Source organism: Emydura macquarii, unplaced genomic scaffold (genome assembly GCF_026122565.2).
Source record: "Emydura macquarii macquarii isolate MOO-44397 ecotype Brisbane River unplaced genomic scaffold, CSIRO-AGI_Emac_v2 contig_1230, whole genome shotgun sequence".
Lineage (NCBI taxonomy): Eukaryota > Metazoa > Chordata > Testudines > Chelidae > Emydura > Emydura macquarii.
The window spans coordinates 1,500,768-1,520,926 of record NW_027131367.1 but is presented as its reverse complement, the minus strand read 5'-3'; the positions used below and the strand labels follow the sequence as shown (position 1 = coordinate 1,520,926).

General features: G+C 51.3%; 1 protein-coding gene across 1 annotated transcript; it reads right to left on the bottom strand.

The window, feature by feature from the left end:
* Positions 1 to 5,204: 5,204 nt before the first annotated feature.
* On the bottom strand, positions 5,205 to 15,742 carry ENPP7 (ectonucleotide pyrophosphatase/phosphodiesterase 7). Its single transcript, XM_067547202.1, has 6 exons — positions 15,294 to 15,742; positions 12,800 to 12,945; positions 10,353 to 10,973; positions 8,929 to 9,166; positions 6,167 to 6,269; positions 5,205 to 5,466 (listed from the first exon to the last, which is right to left on the bottom strand). Exons 1-5 carry the CDS (start codon positions 15,532 to 15,534, stop codon positions 6,181 to 6,183), a joined length of 1,335 nt encoding a protein of 444 aa, XP_067403303.1. The 5' UTR covers positions 15,535 to 15,742; the 3' UTR covers positions 5,205 to 5,466; positions 6,167 to 6,180.
* Positions 15,743 to 20,159: the final 4,417 nt, after the last annotated feature.

Genomic DNA, 20,159 nt, shown 5'->3' with positions numbered 1-20,159 from the left:
TCTCTGGGCATGGAACCCCATGGCCCCGCACACCCCTTTCCCCAAGGGGACCTTGTTTGACCCTGCCTGTGTCACCCCCACCACCCCCTTCCAAAGCTGCTGCAGCTTAACGTTTCTTTTTTTTCTTTTCCCTTCAGTCTCTTTATGCTTCCAGCCTGACTTTCCAGGTGGATGTGTTCTGCTGGAAGGTATTAATGGCCACCATCAGACACAGATCTGGTGCAGTAACCAGGTTCATTCAGGCTAAATAAGGAGCAGTTATACCCCTTTGGGTAGTGACAGCTGAAACAATAAAAGCCATTGTCCAAAGCCTGGACCAGCATGGCAAGTCCTGGGTAGAAGTTTAGCCATGAAACCTGAGGGATTTTCCTGGACACTCATTGCAAACACAGCAACATGGGCATTTATTTAGTTGCAGGCAGCTGCAGGGAACCAGAAAGCAGGGAGAAAGCAAGCAGATGAGGAGAGAAGCAGAAGCAGGGTGAGTGTGGCCCGGGGTCTTGGGTCCCACTCACTCTGCAGCCATAAGGGTCTCTGCCTTCAAGGTCTCTCAGCTACACTTGAGGGTTCCCTTGCAAAGCCCCTGTCTAATTTTTCAGTGAGTTTCCAATCCCACTTGGAACAGGTGAAAAGGAAATTTGTTTTGAAAAGGACTTAGAAAATCAGGAAGCTGGTCACTATAAACTTCCTAAGACGCTGTCCATCCAAGATGGGACCCTGGCCATGCCAGCCATGGCTGGCTTCATTCAAAATGCTCTCCACAGCCACGTGGACAGGGCATGTACAGACCTCCCCGCTCTGTGGATCTCTCATGCCTCGTCTCTCCCACTCTAGCCACCTAAATTAGCCATACACACCACTGCAGCCATGCAGAACAGACTCCGTGCATTCCACCCCCCCCCCCCAGAGCACCCCCCAGCACTTCCAGTTGGGGAACCCTGCAGAGCATGGGTCAGGACTCCTGGTTCAATTCCTGGCTTTGCCACTGACTCATGGTGTGAGCTTGAGTCAGTTAAATCACTTTTCTGTGCCTCGGTTTCCCTATCTGTTAAACGGCGATGCTAATACTGTCCTTTGCAAAACAGGATGGACGGTGACATTACTATAAAGCTGCCAAACTGTGTTATCACTATTTGTTAGTAGTAGGAGTATTTTTGGCTCTGGCCCACCTTGCTCCCATAGGAGGAACCTCTGCGTCATTTGCATAAGGGGCTGTTTACACTCAGCAGTGCAGTCCCGACCCCACCCCCAACAACACGTTTGCTTCCTGTTTTTGTGTGCGTAGCCTGCATTTCTGGTTTCATCTCGTTAGTGGGTGAAAGCAGCTAGAGCCAGTCACTATGGCAACAGATGTTTATCAAGCCCCTGTGTTGAGGCACTGGCTGGGGAGAGGCAGTTCAGCATCGGGGATGGGGATGGGGATGGGTGCAGCTGCCCTGGAGCCCTCAATGCCACAGCTGGAGGGGCAGGGAAAAGGTGCGAGGTCTTCGAAGTGCAACAGAAATGCCCAGCCCCCGTCTCGCGAGCCCAGCACACTTGCTGGCAATGACAGAAGGAAATGTGGTTTCCCATGCGGGCCGTTCATGTGGAAGGCACCTCCGGAGCTTTACACTAAGCAGTTAGTGCCTGCTGGTGTTTGGCCGGAGTGAGGGAACACAGCAGCAGCCAGCGGGTGTGCAGTACGGCCCTGAGCACTGGAACCTCTTTGGTTAAGAGCAGCGCCGTTGGCCTGTTCGCTGGTCTTTCCCTGTGTCTCTCTGAAAAGTGCAATTTTAGGGGAGCTGTAAGGGCTGCCCTGATTCCTGCAGCCCCCGACCAGGAGGGGCAAGCTTCCTCCCATCTGTCAAATTGTCCTTCCATAAAGCCTTGCCTGGCGTTGGCTGGTAATGATTTTAGTCTATGGCTCCGATCCCTACAAGCTTTATGAGCCAATGCTGCAAGCTATACTGGAATCAGTTCAACTGCTACCGAAATGCAGTCGCTTCTGGGGTGGAATAGAGCAGCTGTTTATCAGTGACCCAACTCTCAATTTTAAGAGCAAAAGTAAAGGCCGACATATGATGTAAGCTGCACAGTGATCTACATAAGGGGTTTTGTTCAACATCTTCATTAATGATCTGGAGGTTGCGGTAGATTGCACCCTCAGCAAGTTTGCAGATGACACTAAGCTAGGGGGAGTGGTAGATATCCTGGAGGGCAGGGATAGGATACAGAGTGACCTAGACAAATTGGAAGATTGGGCCAAAATAAATCTGATGAGGTTCAACAAGGACAAGTGCAGAGTCTTGCACTTAGGATGGAAGAATCCCATGCACAGCTACAGACTGGGGACTGACTGGCTAGGCAGCAGTTCTGTAGAAAAGGACCTGAGGGTTACAGTGGACAAGAAGCTGGATATGAGTCAACAACGTGCCCTTGTTGCCAAGAAGGCTAACTGCATATTGGGCTGCATTAGTAGGAGCATTGCCAGCAGATTATTTCCCTCTATTCGGCACTGGTGAGGCCGCATTTAGAGTATTGTGTCCAGTTTTGGGTCCCCCACTACAAAAAGGATGTGGACAAATTGGAGAGAGTCCAACACAGGACAACGAAAATGATGAGGGGGCTGGAGCACGTGACTTATGAGGAAAGGCTGAGGGAACTGGGCTTGTTTAGTCTGCAGAAGAGAAGAATGAGGGGGGATTTGATAGTAGCCTTCAACTACCTGAAAGGGATTCCAGGGAGGATGGAGCGAGGCTGTTCTCAGTGGTGGCAGATGACAGAACAAGGAACAATGGTTTAAAGTTGCAGTGGGGGAGGTCTAGGTTGGATATTAGGAAAAACTTGCACTAGGAGGGTGGTGAAGCACTGGGATGGGTTACCTAGGGAGGTGGTGGAATCTCCATCCTTAGAGGTTTGTAAAGCCCATCTTGACAAAGCCCTGGCTGGGATGATTTAGTTGGGGTTAGTCCTGCTTTGAGCAGGGGGTTGGACTAGATGACCTCCCGAGGTCCTTCACAATCCTCATCTTCTAGGATTCTATAGTTCACCAGAGTAGCCTCCCTGATTCAGTTACAATGGTGTGAATTTCCTCAATGCTGACAGGGCCGTAGAAGAATCCCGCAGGAACCAATCTGGCTTGTAACAGGTGCTGGGAGGAAAATGGGGGCAAAAAAGTCATATCTGCTCTGTTTGAGGTCCAGAAAGAAGAAGAGATCTGAGGCTGTAGAAAAGGGGAGAGTGCAGGGGCAGAGGTTGATGGGGAAGGACACACACCTGTCTGCATAGCCAAAGAGAAGAATCTCGGGGGTGCACCACACGGGCCCCCTGCAGCCACCGGACTCTGTTTCCTGCAGATTATTCAGCTCTTTGGAAATGGGGCAGGCAGGAGATTACCCCCACTTCAGTAAACTCCTTTCTCTCTCCTTGAAAGGAAGCAATGAGGCCTCTGGACTTGTTTTTATTGCCCCTTCCTCCAGCTCCTGACTGAGCCAATGCAGCAGATGACAAAGCTGAATCCAGGAGTTTGGAATAAACCCATCCAGTGCTGGCATGGAAATTACCTTCATTATCATCATTGCCATCCCAGGGGATGTCCTCAAGTGCATGGGACCAAGTGTCCAAAACAATTTCAAGGCGAATGTACGTGTATAAAAGAGAGACTCTGAGACTGTGTGTGATGATAGGTTTGGATTAGTAGCTGCCCTGGCTCTGAGAAGGTGCCAAAAATGTACAAAATGCAGCTGCAGGGTGACTATGGTGAGTACAGTCGCGCTGACATCAGGAGACTGCCTTAAACATCATGAGATTTTTTTTTAAAAACATACTCTTACAAACTGGCTGGCCCTTTAATGCAAAAGTCAGGCTTAGCCTTACCTATGACCTATCTGTTGGCCCCCAGCTCATGGTGGTATGACCATGATCATTAGTGATCCCAGCTGCAGGGAATCAGGAAGGACTCCTAAAGAGAGTGGGTGCAGTGTGGAAGGAATGACTACAGAGAAGGTAAGCCTTTCCTGTAACATCAAGCTCTTGGGAGGGCCAGCAGTGACTGCTGAGAGAGGAGGAGGTGGGGAGGGGGAAGAATTATTATTTGGAGGTTTAGCTTGTATTTTCAGTTGCCCTTATTACCCCAGAAGGGGACTGAACTTCATGTAACAGGGCTGAGCCCTGGAAGGCCTGGTGAGAGGCAGATGGTTTGTGGGAGGTGCCCAGCAAGGGTCCCTTGTTGTATTGCACCCCAACAAAAGGAGGTGCCAGGGATGATGCGTATACTTCCTGACAAATACATTGTGGGGTCTTTTTATTTGTCTTCTGCCTTTAGATCCTTGTTAGGGTCATATTTACACCCTTTTCTCCACAGCCATGAGGGCTGGAAACTTGCTCTGTTTGTTTATTTTTTATTGAAAGCTGCAATTGTCATGTAATCACCTGACTCCAGGAACTGGGATTTCAAGGGAAAAAACCCAAAATCTTGAGACCCGGCAACCCTGAGATGATTCCCTAGATCCCTCCAGGATCCTTGGCCCTCTTAAACCCTGCTCACAAGAGCAGGATCAGCTCTCCGAAGACTGCTGAGCTGGGGCAGCTGTTCTTTGAAGGGCCTGTGGGAGGGCTGTGTGCCTACGGGGGTTATAAGGCAGTCTAACAGGGCGTGAGGGCCATACACCATTGTCCCACACAGCATCCATGGGCTTTCAGTGCTCAGCATTTACATTGAATGGTCAAAGTGCTTCCCGTTCATTAGCTATACCTCGTCCTTTCCCCCCGTCCCCCGTCCAGACGGAATAGGTGAGGCAGGGAGGTGGAGAGCCTTGGCGGAAGTAACCCAGCAAGTCAGTGCGAGGTACTAGAGTGGTGCTTGTCGATGATGAGTAATAAAGCAGATAGGAAAGCGTGGGCTTTCTCTGGGCTGTAACTTGGGGGGCATCTGGGTCCATCACATGGCAATGTGTCAGAGAGGGCTTGCTCTAGAGCCCTGCCGGGGGCTATTTCTTTTAATTCCGCTCCTGTCCTGCCCCACAAAACCCACAGCCACCCGCTCCTGCATTATTTCTTGCATTTGTATCTTGCTCCCAGCTGCAAAAACCTTAGATCCTGCAAGAGAGACAGTTTCCCCCATGCTACTAGCAAAAACAAAAACCAAGGGGGGGTTAATATATTCTCTCTATAAAGGGAGTCCAGGTGCAATTTTTACCACGAAAAGAATAAAACAAATCTTGCTTAAACCATTGAGTGATTTAATGTTTTCCTGCAAATTCCAACAGTGTGGCTGGGGGTTTTTGCCCACCCAATCCCACCTGCAACAAAGCACGTTTTACCCGCCCTTGCTCTCATGGGAGCGGGTCCTGCGGGACCCCTGGAATCCCAGTCCCGCTGCAGGGCTCCTGCTTGCGCTACATGCTGCTGTGCGACTGGTATGGGTTGTCTTCCCAAGAAGTGTTCTTCCACATCTCCGTTCACAGGGTTGTATGGAACGTGCTGTCGCTGGCAAAATATGAAAATGCAACAACGCTGCTACTTGTTCCCTACATCTGCAGAGAATGTGTGCAAACAGTTGTGGACGTGTGGGGAGCTGGGCTCAGGAAGTGGGAGACAGAAAACCATGTTTCTGTGGATGTGACCCACAACATACACTTACATTCAGGGGACACGCACACACCCCTTGACATTGTCCCTTTCTCTCTCTCTCTCTCACACACGGCATATCTATAGCCATTAACTCACAAACATTCAGTTTCACACACCCTTTTCCCCCTTCTTCCCACCCCCACTCATACACACCCTGGCTATGAAGAGGAATAATCCCCTATCACAGACTTCCTTGGCAGACCTCCCTGTAGGGTGCAGGAATCTGAAGGGAAGCTCTTTTCAGTCCACAGCCAGAGCTCAGCCCTAGCTCCTAGGACAGTAAATGACCAGGATCTCTGGATGGTGCAAGGCTGAGCTGGGCAGTAAATACCCTTGGGAGAAAGTAACAACCTACAGTGCAACTCTGCCAAGTGCAGCAACCAGGGATGGCCTAGCCAGAGCTCTGTTGAGAGAGGAGATGACTGGGGAGCTGTCAGTGGTAGGACCAACTGCCTAAGGCAAAAGCGGGAGAGGGAAAAGCCGAGCACAGGAGGGGCTGGACAGCCTGCGCTTCCACAGCCTTTCGTGACATTGCAAGAAGGAGCTGCCTACTCACCTCTGCATGGCAGATTAGTATATCCCGAGCCATAGTCCCAGAACCAGGGTCAGTCCCGTCACCAGCTGCAGCTTCTTGGAGTGAGGGGAGAGCGCACCAGATCCTGCAATGCCAAAGGAAATTCAGAGTAACATGTTAGCATCTTCTGCTGAAGAGAGCAAGGCCATAAACAGACCCTGGCGCTATCGAGCTGGACCCCTGCACTCTGCAGGATGGAACCTCTCTAGCCTGGGTTGCTGCAGCATTTCTATTCACGTCTTCTGGTTTTAGTCACTAATAATTTCCTGAAGATTTTGCTTTAGGGGCAGCATATTGTAGTTTACAAACACATGCCGGCACATACTTTCCACATTCTAAAAACATGCATGCAACAATCTATTCAAAATATGCAGCATTGAAACCTCTGGGGGTAGAAAGAGGAAATTTGGCATGAAAGTAGCTCTGAACTTTGAGGGGGAAGGGGAACAAAAGTGCCAGGATGGCTCTGCTGAAAATTGGGTTTCTTTTGATCAAGTTATGAGCCATGGGCTGTCTCCCTCTGTGGTTGCACAGTGTGTTCCCCAGTATGCACATGTGGCTAACTTGGCTGGGCAGTGAAAAAACCTTCACTGAAGGTGGGCATGTGAATGGGCCAAGGGTTCTGCTAGGACCTTCCATCTTTCGTTTCATATCTTGGAAAGTGAAAGCTTTGTAGTTCCAAAGTTACTCAAGGGAAGGTCTTCCGGTACCAGGGACAGTGTGTCCAGTTAGTGCATAACCATGTAATGCCACATGATGGATCTTTTTCCTATAAAAAACCTAGCAAATTCAATGAACTGTGTTACAGGATCACTAAGGCTGCTTTGTTAGGCACTCAAAAGTCAGAAAATCCCAAAGACTCAGTTGCATTTGCTACCTGAGATTTGCTCCCTTGTGTACAGACATCAGGGTGTATTTTACTAACCTTGCCCCTTTCTGCAGAATTGGGCTCCAGAATCTTGGATTTCAATGTATTTATTTTTTTGCTTAAAATTTCAGTTATTCTCCCCTATGTGTGAGATAACTGATGCACTGTCATCTCCCTCAGTCTGTGGAGAGCCTTATACAATAGGTATGAACTGCCCATTCCTCTCAGTGGAATTGCTCTGGGCCTGGAGTATAGCAGAGTATTTAATTACAAGAGGCCATATTCTATCTCAAATAATAGGATTCAATATCATCGGTTTTTCTACACCTTTAGTATAATATGGTACACACATTTCTATCCGGTTGGTTCACTTCCTACACTAAATTCGTCATAATGGTCTTGGCTATCTTTATAGAGTGACATAGACATGTGTATGAGAGAGTCTCTTCTCTCTAAGGTATGTATTTTAATTATTACTCAGTAGTCATGTACTATACAGCTTGCTTTCCGCCATCAGCACAGCTTTCCTTAGGTGAAATTCAAGGGATGTAGTGGCTAACTTAGTTGCAAAGTTAGAGGGTCTAGATAAGCCTGGCAATTTTCACTACTGCTCTGTTACACTTATTCTCTAGATAGCATTGGGCTTTTCACGTGTATGTTCATGAGTGTTTCTATTCTGGGAAAACTCCAAAGAGCTTTTCTGTACCAGTGCGGCTTTGCTGGGGATATCTCCAGTGGAAGTGTCTTTTTAGAGTCTAAGGCCAGAAGGGATTACAGTGTTGCCAACTCTCATGATTTTGTCATGAGTCTCATGATAATTATTGTTTTCCTCAAAGCCCCAGCTCCTGGAGTCAAGTGGATATGTGATGATTTCAGCCTTCATTCTTTTTTTTTTTAAAAAAAAAGCAAGTTTCTAGCCCTTGTGGCTGTGGAGAAAGCTTCAAAATGTGACACCTCCCCCTGCCCCGTGTACCGTAAAGGCTCAAAAAGCAGATGGCAAATAAAAAGAACCCCAAATCTATTATTTTTACATAATCTCATTGTTTTAAAGTCAATCTCATGATTTTTGGTGAGCCTGACTCATGATTTTTGAACATTTGGGATTGGCAATGCTGTTCCTAGTTCTTCTAGTCTGACCTCCTGTATATCTCAGGCCATGACATTTCACCCCATTACCCCGTGTTGAGCTCAGTAACTTGTAGCTGGCTAACGCCTCTTCCAGAAAGGCATCTGGTTTGGATCCGAAGTTTCCAAGAGACGGAGAATACATCGCTTCCCTAGAGTGGATTTTGTGTGTGTGTGTGTGTGTGTACGTTTTAACCACTGTGTCACCTAGCCCTGCTCAGAGCACCTGTGCCAAAAAATAACGGTGAATTTTTCTAGTGTAAGCGAGACCTGTTTGCCTGGCACTCCAAGATGCCAGCTTTCCAGTCTGTTTCCGCATCATTCCCAAAACCCGAGATCGCATGCTCAGTCCCCAGATAAAGGAATCCCGGCAAGTCCTTCCTGCCTAATAAAATGAATATCCGGGACTGGGAGGGACAGATTCCTTAGAGAGACACTTCCCGCCTGGCAGGGGGAGGAAATGAGGGAAGGAAGCAGCAATCAATGTGTTTTGCCACTAGGTGTCAATGTTCCAACAAGAATCCATCCGCAGCTGGCTTCTCCAGCCCACTAGCAGGGAGGGCAGAGGGGGGCCTTGGGAAGCAGTTTGCACTGTGCCTTTGGCATGACTTAGAAAACATTGCCTGCCCCGCAGCCTGAGAGACAGAGAGAGATGAGAGATGCAAGTAAGTTTCCCCCAAGAGACAGGGGCACCCCAGGGAGAACCCCAGGCGTCCAGAGCACTGTGCTGCATGTGAGAGGAGTTGGTCACCTGCCACGGGATCCGGATAACCAGACAGCATGGGCTGCATGACTTTCAGGGACCCATCGTGCGGCTCGGGTGTGATGCCCAACAGGTCGCAGAGGAGGGCATAGATATTCACGCTCTCAAATGGCTCCACCTCCAGCCCCTTCTTGAAGGCTGGGCCCACGGCCCGGAAGATGGTTTTCATATTCATGTTTTCATTGTCAAAGCCATGCTCCCCCTTGTTAAACTGGACTTTGAATCTCTGAAAGGGAAGAGATGTTGCAGTGAGGCCCCAAACCTACAAGCCCCTTAATTTTCACTCAGTCTCCCCACAGCCAGACCAGATTCTGGGGCAGGAAAAGCAGAAATTCTGCAGGAGATTCTCCATGCTCCATACTGGGTGCCAGCCATCATGTTCTGCCAGATCTAGGATCCTTTTCCTTTTCCATTTGTTAAGTTAAAATACCGAATGTTAATCTTAGTGACAGCGAGGGTTTGAGAGCACTGGCCAGAGGCAGTTCTGTGCAAGCTCCCACCATAAAGCTGAATCCTGGCCTGCAGCTCGTTCTCTGCTAGTCCTGCCCCCTCTTCCCCCTCCCCCCAGCTCCGCCAGTGCACCTGAATCCTGGCCTGCAGCAAACCCTGTCCCAAATTGCACCATGTTGTGTGCAAGGATTTAGAGTTTCCGTAAGTGGGACTAGGTTTGCAGGAGGTCTTTGTTCAGTCTTGGCAGGAACAGTGACTGGATGGTTTGGACCTTGGCCCCTTTTCCTCAGGGGAGGTCTACACTGCAAATGAAGGTATGATGATAGCACAGGGAGGCATACCTGGATTCGCCTCACTCTAGCTAGTGGGGTAACAATAGCAGAGAAGACGTTGTGGCACGGACGTCAGTGTGGGCTACCCACTTGCATATACGCTCAGGACCCTCAGCAGGATTGTGCTGTTGATACCCATTCTAGCTGGATTAAAGATAGTGCAGCTGAGCCGACCCACCCTATAGTTACACCTTAATCTGTGGTGTATGCGCACCCAGAGTCTAGGCTCCCGGATCAGAGAGACGTCCTTAAGGGATGCTCTCTTCTTAAAAGTCTAACCTCACAGTCTTGGGGTTGGACAGGGAGAAAAGACTCTGCTTTCTAACAGGGCAAATTCACTGCATTAGGAGCTGAAGGCTATGCCTGTGTTCCCTTTCTGTTTGCAGAGAGGGGAGCAGATAGGGTGACCAGATGTCCTGATTTTATAGGGACAGTCCCGATATTATTCGCCTATGTAAGAAAAAGCCCCAATCACCCCCAGCCCCCTGTCCCGATTTTTCACACTTGCTCTCTGGTCCCCTAGGGGCAGATATGGAGCCACAAACAGGAGACTGATGCAGCAGCACAATAAGGAAAGAGGGTGAGAAAGGCAAGTCCAAGTTTAGACAATGGAATGTGTCTTCAGCTTACCCCATGGATTACGTATCCTTCGTCACTGTACATCAACAGGGGAGTGATCCGGGTGTTGTTCGCATAGTGGAATTTCCTGGGGAACTCTTCCTTCTTGTAGACGTGGAGCTTTGGATGGGCATTTTTCAAAGCCTGGTACACCTGTTCTAGTTTACCTTCTTTTGGCACCAGTAGCCCGTTTGGTCCATAATCCAAGAGTTCAAACTGGATGTCCTGGAAGGAGAAGTTCTGCACTTGTTTGAGGAAAATTTCATTCTCCTTTATGACCGTGCCCATCCCATGGTCAGATGTGATGATCAGGTTGAGTGTCGAATTTAGGCCATTCTCCTTGATGCGTTTCCTTAGGTAGCCGACAGCTCGATCCACCTGGCTGACCATGTCTTTCCTCTCTTGGGATTCAGGGCCATATTTGTGTCCCGTGGAGTCTGGCTCCCCAAAGTAGAGAGTGACTAAGTCTAGATTGTCCTGCACGAACCACTTCATGACGGTGTCGATGTTCTGCATCCACTCAGTTTCATTGTTGTATTTGTGGAAAAGGGACTCCACTTTCTTCACGTTCACCTGCTCACCTTGGTAGGTCGCATTCCCCCCCGGGAAGAAGAGGGAGCCTGTCTTTAAACCCTGTTAGCCAGAATGACATTTCAGGCCAGAATTGTCCCCTAGTTACTCACTTCAGTCTATCCAACCCCCTGTGTTTCCCTTCCTTCCCCTAGCCACCAGCCTGTCATCCACCTCCCGTCACTGATTCGGGCAAAGGGCACTTTCAGGGTCCAGCGTCTTAAACAGGATGTGGCTAATCTGGATCGCTGCATTAACGGGACTGAAATTTACCTCTGAAACTGACTGAGTTTTCTGCTGTTTTTAACAGAATGATCATAATTGTTGCAACCACTTTGCTGGGACAGGAGGGTGTGTGTGGGTGGGTGGGTGGGTGGGTGGTGTAACTGGCCTGTCAATTGCCATGAGAGGTGTTAACATGGCTGTGACAGGTCACAGATTGCCCTTTGCCTGTCACACACAACTGTAGTCAGGAAATGTCAAGTTGTGTCTTGGGTTTTTATATGGATGTGGGTATTTTTAGTGCTAAATTGTGAGTTTTTCTGTTACGCAATAACTAGAGGGGGCTTTGAGGGTGAAATGCAGTGGAGGACCACAATGCACAAGACCACAATGCAGCTAAGGACCACTTATGTCCCACTTGAGCCCTCAAATGGGTGTTAAGTGGCCCCCCAGGGGCTCAAGTGGGACTGAAATGGTGCATCAGCCTTGTGGTCTTACGTGGTGCATAGACTTTGTGCTGTCCCTCTGCCAATGGTGACTTTCACCAGGCCGTGTGAGCATGCTTCAGTTGGATGAGTGGATCTGCAGAGGCACATTGTGAGTTTAGTAAAGTTTGGAAAAACTTTGTTTAGGTGAGTTGTTCAGACAATACAGGTGGTGTCTCATTAGACGGATTTCCCTCTACTTTCAACCATCTGGCATTTCAAACCAACATTTCCCGTAGGATATTTGCAATATGTTTTAAAAATACAACATCCATGTTATATTGCCGGCTAAGTGGGGGAGCTAAAAGAGTGGTGAGGAACATCAAGGATTCTGCCTTCCCTTCCCAAGTGTGACTCCTAGATGCTGTGGAATCCCAAGTGAAAAAATTAGATTCTCTCTGGATGTTGTTGCGGGTCCATAGCACCAAGAATCTCCGTCTTCTGAAAATGGGCAGCAGAGCTTTCGCTGGAGTGAATGAACACGTCACAGTGCAGTGGACTATTATACCCACTGTGGCAATGCAAGCAGCCCAATACTCGAGTAAGGGTTTCACTCATCCAGACTGGGGCTGAAACTCAAAATGCTAGGGCCACGTTTCCAAAGGTTGCTTAACCGCACTTGCAAAATGGCAGCATTTCTCTGTCTGTAAGCCCCAGACCTGCATTTCTGTGTGTATGTAGCTGGGTGTAACTGGACAGTTAGGCACTCGTCTCCCTGGCTGCATGTGCACAGGATACAGATTTCTGAACGTGCAAACAGGCGTGTTGGCACCGTTCCCATGTGCATTTCTGGAGACCTTTTCTAAAGCTGGCCTCCAGCACTCAGGAGCTGAGAAGTGCTAGAAGGTTCTAAGTAAGGTTTGGAGTCACCCTCTCCCTTGTGGGTCCCTGCCACAGTCAGCTACAGTCACAGTGTGAGAGTGTGTAGATGGTCTGATGGAGGGTGGAGAGGCCTGTGCATCTGGACTCCTGGGTTCTATTCCTGGCTCAGTCACTGATTCACCGTGGGCCCCAGCTCCCAATCTGTACAATCTCCCTTCTGGGGGGTTGTGAGGCTGAACTGATGAATGCCTATAAAGCACGCTGAGCCCGTGGAGGGAGGCTCGGGGAAGGACAAAGTGCTGCTGTTATTATGAATGCTAGGAAGCACCAGGAATCTGAGAAGGGGCTGCCGCCACCTACCTGTCTCTGTGCTGTGATCCAGATGGGCAGGCTGCCATTGTCCCACCACTTGGAGACCCCCTGGGTGTTGTAATAGGGTAACTTCTGGCCAGTGCTGGTGTTGTACCACATGTTGTGAACCACACCGTGATTCTCTATGTACTTCCCTGCCGAGAGAGAGACAGGGAGAGGTTGGTGTGGAGACAGGTTAATGTCAGAGGCTCAGGGTAATTGCACCTATATTCCCTCTCTGTGGTCCACCAGGGGCACCCACTTAACGGTTTCCCTCTCCCAGACATAGAATCCTAGAAGATGAGGGTTGGAAGGGACCTCAGGCGGTATCTAGTCTAACCCCCTGCTCAAAGCAGGACCAACCCCAGCTAAATCATCCCAGCCAGGCTTTGTCAAGCCGCAGCTTAAAAATCTCTACGGATGGAGATTCTACCACCTCCCTGGGTAACCCATTCCAGTGCTTCACCATCCTCCTAGTGAAAAACGTTTTCCTAATGTCCAACCTAGATCTCCCCCACCATCACCTCTTTTGGGTGGAGACCTACGTCTCTTTCCCACCTGACCAGGGTTTTTAAGGCTGCACATTCTCCTGCCTTACCCTGCAATATTCCCAGCGCCTGCGGTTTGCTGTCTCTCCAAAGGCTATGAACAGTTACCTACGGCTCTAAGCAAGCACATTTATTCCTAAGGGAGAAGCGTTACACAGAGCACATGAAAACCAATGAAAGAACCTACACACATGCTAAAAAGCTTACCAGAGGTCACCCGCAACTCCAACCCCGGGCTCTGGTAGGTGTCAGTCCTTCAAACCCCACAGCTGCCTTTTCCCCGTGGTCACAAGTTCATAGACTCGTAGACGGTAGGGTTGGAAGGGACCTCAGGAGGTATCTAATCCAACCTCTGCTCTAAGCAGGCCTGCCCCCAACTAAACAAACTCTCATCACTGGTTCTGACTCAGAACCAGAACAACCAGCTGGGCAGGTCATCGTTTCTGATACAGCTCAGTGGTTTGATCTCTGGGGAGAGGTGCTCAGCAGACAAACCCCTCTCCTCAGGGTGTAGCGTCACAAGGCAGGGTTTGTGCATAATCTGAGGTGGGCAATTTGCATTGATCTTCTCCATGGTCTTCTCCAGGAATCCACTTGCCCTATATCGTCCCAAAAGTCCATTCTTGTCTGGACCATTTTCAGTATTGTCTTTGGAGCTCCCTGGCCTCACATCACATCTCCTGGTCCCAAGAGATTACATGCAGTCCCAGCCCCCAATTCTACATAAACGTTGTTTTTAATACAATGGATCCCAAAGATACTTCTACTGGATTCAATAAGGCTCTTCAGGAAATTGCCAGCTCTGTCCCCGGTGGGGAGGCCAGTTCACGTGGGAGGCTGCAGATGAGCAGTTGGTCACTGTCAGGCTGACACTCCACCTCCTTTCTCTCTCATTTGCTCTTTCTCTCCTTTCCCCCCCCCTTCTCTTTCTTTCCTCTCAGCCTGGTGATTTGCAAACATGAAAGCAAACCTCAGCGGGGGCAAAGGATGGGCAGAAATGTGGAGAGGGAGCACCTCCCAGGGAATTCCTTCCAGACCCCTCTGCCCTGCCCCAGCCCCAGCCGGACCATGGCCTCCCCACCCACCCACACATGGGGAACAGCAGCAGCAGTCGGGGCGGGGGGGAGGATTCTGAGCCTCCCACTATCACCGCTCTCAGCTCTGGAGTACATGCCCTGCAGTTGGTTTGGCATTTGCCGTGCTGCTGTTGGGTTTAGTCCCCTATGTCCGACCTCCTGCCACTGCTCCTCTTGGCTGCCCAGCATCCCCCTCCTCCCTCAGCTTACCTCTCCCCCTCCTGCCACAGTAACCCTTTCTTCTCCCTCACCTCCCCCCTGGCTGCACCCCACCAAAAAACAAACACTCCAGTTTTGCAATAAAAATAAAGCAAACAGCTGGGAGACGTCAGGAACGAGCCCCGTGTCTCCAGCACACAGGTCCTTTTGCTTGCTCCCTTCCACGTCCATCAGCTGGTTTGGCCTTAGACTGGAAGCCTTGAGGGCACGGGTCAGGTCTGCCTGTGTGTTTCATACCATCCCCATCCCTATGGGGATCTTTGGGGGTTTCGGCAATCAGATGCCATCCAACGCACTGAAATGGCCACAGAACCAGCATGACTGGGACATCGGCGCCACCGCAGCAGGCGCTGAGCAGCTTCCTTGCCTTTAAGTGCAGTGAAATCCACGCCAGGGGCCAGCAAAGAAGTGTCTGGAGCGTGGAGCAAGGCTGTTTGCTGAAGGCTGAACAAATGGGCAGTAGAAGCCTGGGGGAGGCGGTGAAGTGGGCGCTGAGGTCACAGCCGGAGGGTGTCATTAGTGCAAATTGGACTGTGCGCTAAGTGCATGCGAAGGACAGAACAGAGGATGCTTCTGGGCTGGGGGTTTTGATTATGCCCCTCCCAGGCCCCTCATCCCAGCCTGCTCCCGTCTCTGCCTAGGGGGTTTACAGGTGCTCACCAGTCACCAGGGTGAAGTGGCACGGGCTGGTAATGGTGACGAAGGCAGGCGTCATGTAACGGGCCTTCACCCCCTCTCTCGCCAGGGCATCCAGATTCGGGGTGTCCACATCCTGGTCGTAGTTCCACCGAAAGCCGTCGAAGGAGACCAGCAGGAGTTGGCTGCGGTTGCCTCTGTTTTGCAGAGGGGCGCAGGCTGCGAGCGAGAGCACAGCGAGCGCCAGCCCCGTGGAAGCAAACATTCTGCCGTGCCTGTGCTGAAAGAAGAACACGCACGCGGCAGAGCGAACGTTAATGAGGGGAAGCCGGGAGCGAAGTTCACTGTCCTATCTTATCCCGCAGTCCTTGGGCTGCACACAGGGCTTCTGCTAAAACTTCCTGCTGCATCTGGTTGGTTGGCAGCTGCGGGGCTTTGACTTGCTGAAGAAAACGGGGGTTTCTGGGCGTCTTTCCCCAGCCAGGCCCCGGGGCTCTCCAGTGCATTTGGCTAACTGAATGCTCATGAATGTGAGGGCTCGTTCGGGTGGCTCGAGGCTGCCTTGCTCCAGGACTCAGTGCCACGTGGCTTTTAAGGGCCCTTTTCCTCTCTCTCTGTGCGCTGTCCAGCCACCCTCACTGCAGGAGCGGGACCAGTGACCCACCAGCCCCAGAAGAGGCAGAGTTTGGATTCTGACAGGCTCCTTAATACTGCTCCTTGGGGACACACGCTGTTGACCCGAAGGTCTTTTGCCCCAGGGACCCTACAGTGCCAGGGGCCCTTGATTTGGGCTCCAATAGCAGGTCCCCAATGAACTGAGCTGTAGTCATTGGCCGCTTTCAAAGACAAACGTTCTTGTCCAGAGTGCTGGTTCTGAAAGTCCAGGTCTGGCCCCGAGTCCCCGCTCCCCACGTGCACAGTCAAGAGCCCCCTGTGCAGAGAGGGACCAGGTCAGCCTGTCCTGAAATACTCCTGCCTCAGAGCAGGACGCACTTACTGAGCCCTAGTCTAACAGGAGGAGGGATCATCTCCCAGGGCAGCTGCTGGGACGGTCCGAAATGACACTGAATCGCTGTGGTTGACAGACAGCTAGTAAAGCGTGGTCAGTCTCGGGTGCTAACGGATTCCAGGAGCAAAGCCTCTTTGCACTAGACAGAGTGTATGGCAAGTCACTGACACAGAACCTGCACTTGGCACTGAATGAGCCATGAATGTTTATCCAGGCCCTGTGTGTGCAGCTGTGCTGACGTGACAGACCAACGATCACGGTCAGCCCATGGCCAGTTTGCCTGGTGTGTAACGTGGGGGTGTGTCATGGTGACTCTGGGATGAACTGACCCTGTAGACCAGCAAAACATCAGGTGCCCGGGTGAATATTTGACGATATCTACATGCCAGCCAATCCCTGTTGTCCCTCCTGCCAGCAGAGTTACTGAGGGTTTATGCTTGGGGAATTGAGGCTTATTACTGAGAGGCGTTGTACAGCCTTTTCTGTTCGTCTGTGATATCCGCTTTCCAGTAAATAGCTTTGCACTGAGGAGGTTGAACCCTAGTCTTCACTGGTACGGCTCTTGGGTGCCCAGCTGTGGGTACGTGAATTGATCCGGCTCAACAGCAGCCATCTCATGGGGCCCTTAGCTGTGGCAAATGTGCTGCGGGAAGCAATCCTGCTTCCACCCTGAGGAGAGGAAGTGGTGCTGGATGAGCTCAGGGCGTCTTTTCCATCTCTTATTCCTGTGACCTTCAAACTGCCCTGGTTCCTCCCCAGCCCTTCATTTCAGGATCTAGTTCAACCCAGGCCTTGGAACCGTCCATGGCCTGGCCCAAGCCGCTTCTCTTCCCTCTGCTTCCTCAGCTCGTCCAGCTCTTGCTCCTTCTCCATCTCTCCTCACTGCTGGTGCAGGAGCTTCCTCCTCAGCAGGTCCCGGCATCTGAGACAACCTGCTGCTAACCAGCCACCTGGCTTTGCATCCCAGCTGAGAGTGCTCATTCCCTCTCCTGCACCTCCCTCAGCTTTCTCTCTCTCACTGTCCCGCCTATTATTTGTGTCACTTGCAAAGCACCCAGGAGACGTGCAGGTCGTCTGCAACACGCTGCTCGATGTCACGTGGGATTGCGTGATCCGCTTCAGGAAAGGCCTGCTGGCTCTCCATGCACCAGACTCAGCAGAGCTGCAGCGTGCCAGAGAATGGACCCTGTGGAGAGAGAGACTGGTGTGGACAGACTTGCTTTGCACCAAAGGGGGAAATCCTGACCTGGGAACTAAACCGCAAGAAGGCCCTGGGAGCCTGTGCTGCTTTCCACTGTTGGGGGAGGTGATGGAATCATGGCGTGAGCATCGCTTCTGTTTGTCACTGCTCCCCCTGGGAACGAAGCAACATGGCCTCCGTTGTCTTTGTCATCATTATGGGAATGTATCAAACAGCACAGCCTCTGAGCCTGTTCCAATGCTGATGGCCGTGGATCCGTCTTGCAGCTGCTAATCCCTGACTGCAACCTTCAGCACTACTGAGTTTTATTAGGTCAGATCTCCACTTTATCAATTGCTTTGCACTTTACTACTGCATTGGGGCTTTATTGTTGCTGACTCACCTCGCAGGGAACTGGGGATTAAGGTTTTAATGAGATGACATAAAGTGGGTGGGTTTAACATGGCTCTCCGGGGGCTCTGCATTATTGACCTTCGTGTGTTTACCCCCATCCCTCCTCGCTCATTGCGTTCAGGTTCCTCTTTGGCTGCTTCACTTCCTGGCTGCTGATTCTAGTGTTTCCGCTGCAGGGTAAGAGCGATTTGCCATGGGTCTCTGATTCCAGGATAGGTTCTGGGCCCCGAGTTCCTCCCTTTGCTTTTCTGTCCAGTTGGTGAGTTGATCAGCTCTCAGTCGGTTGAGTCTCTTCTCCATACCAGTGAGGTTCAGATCTATGGCTCCTAGCCCCTTGGCTGACACCAAGGATCCTTTGTTATATGTGTGGTAGATATTGTATAACTAATGCCCCAGGGCAAAACATGACTACAACGCAGAGACCTTCACAGCCATGATCTGTCCTTACCAGACCACAGTGATCTCATTGTCTTGTTTTGCAGACATCATCCATTTAATATTTCCAAAGTCTGCAGCTGCCTGCCAGGTCCTTCTTCAAACTTAAGACGGACACATTCCTTGGGATTGTTCTGTGTCCTGCTGTCACCTTCTTCTCAGCCCTTGGTATCTTTTCTCTACCCTCAGGTTCCAGGGGCCCACACCTGAAAGGACTCTGTGTCAGGACAATAGGTGAACATACACCTTCTATCTAGGGTTTTATGTGGCCACCCATCACCCTAGCATCGGTGCACCTCAGAACTGAAACCAGTGGGGTGTGCACACACACATGTGTCCGGGGACTCTGGGCCCCTCACTGAAACATGATGGGGGTTTTAGGTTGGCCCTCTCCCAATACCAAAAGAAAGGGGAAGGGCTAAAGAGAAATCAGGATCCTGAAACTGACAGGCCCCGGGGCCATTGAGGAGAGGCCATCACTCTGGGTCAGCCTGATTGACAGGGCAGGCAGGCCAATGAGGGAGTGAGGAGGCCAATGGTCCCATCCTCTGTATGAGCTGGAGCTGCCTGAACCAGAGTAGGGCAGAGCTAAGGGGAGAGAAGCAGCAGCCAAAGTCAGAGGGGCCAGAGAAGCAGCCCGGAGGGCAGAGCTGGGCTGGAGCCGGGAGCTGGGGCATCGCAGGCCAGCTGTGCTGACGGGGAGCCAGGGCCAAGCTATAGCGGGGAGCTGCAGGGACAGAGCCAGGGGAGCGGGGGGCCGATGCTCAAGAGAAGGGCCCTGCCACCTAGGGCCTGAGGGCGTGTGGCAGCCACCAGAGCAGTGTCCGACCCACGGCATCCCCGCAGCGCAGCCAGGGCCTGGGCGGGAGGCCTGCGACATGTGAAGAACAGGCTGTGAGCTTCCCTTATGTCCCAGAGCTGGCTGTGTGCGTGGTGTCCCGGGATCCATGGGGTGGGGTCCTTGTTTCCATCTCTTTTCTTCTTTTCCTTACAGTTTCTGTTTCATAGTTTGTGTTTGGTTTGAACGCAATGCAGCGATCAGTGGGTCGAGGAACTGGCCAGTGTGGAGAGAGCGCCCTGGAGTGGGGACACCCGAGCCCCTGGCCGAAGTCCCTACAACAAGCCTGGGGGGCTCAGCCTCCCAGGAATCCTGGGCCCAGCCTTGTGGGGTTTACGAGGGCCCCAGCACATGGGATTGTGGAAGGGGAGCCCTCGAGGTCAGGCAGGCCTCCAGGTAAAGGGAGTGGGAGCGAGGACGCAGATCCTGTGGCTCTCTGACCCCACTGGGGCAGAGCAGAAGCACCATAGTGGGGCCATTCCCCTGCTTACACACGGATTTCAGCAGAGTCTAGTGGCTGGAGCAGGGTTAGGAAGTCCGCCTTCGGGGTCCCTTGGAGGAAGGATGGTCCAGCAGTTGCTGGACTAGCCTAGGACTCATGAAACTCCACCACAGAGCACCTTGGGCAAGTCGCTGAGTACTGGGTGCTCCAAGGAGTGAGGCTCCTAACCTCTATCGATCTGTTTCAGTTTCCTGCCTGTAAAAGGGGGATCCCAGCAAAAGCTGGAAACAGGCAGATCAGACCAGCCTTGCCCTCTGCTTGGGGGAGACGTGGTTGTTGGCTCCAGCGTGTACAGGTGGCTATTAAAACCAGGACAGGCTTTGCTAACCGAGGCATCAGGTTTATTAATTCTCAGGGTATTTCTGTAATCGGAGTCTGGGCTTGAGCCCAGGCCCCTCTTCTGCCTGCACACAATTCTGTCTGACCCCGGCCGGGGCCCGAGGACTCTGCAGGGGGAGTCTGGAACTTGGGCCCAGCAAGTTGTTTTGTTTTGTATTGTTGTCTGACTTGCA

What these genes read in the sequence shown, in the direction of transcription:
- ENPP7 (XM_067547202.1), bottom strand. Translation starts at nt 15,534, where the DNA reads ATGTTTGCTTCCACGGGGCTGGCGCTCGCTGTGCTCTCGCTCGCAGCC. An exon ending in CCACTTCACCCTGGTGACTG is followed by an intron (nt 12,946 to 15,293) that starts GTGAGCACCTGT and finishes CTCTCTCGGCAG; the next exon opens with GGAAGTACATAGAGAATCAC. An exon ending in TTATCCGGATCCCGTGGCAG is followed by an intron (nt 6,270 to 8,928) that starts GTGACCAACTCC and finishes TTGGCATTGCAG; the next exon opens with GATCTGGTGCGCTCTCCCCT.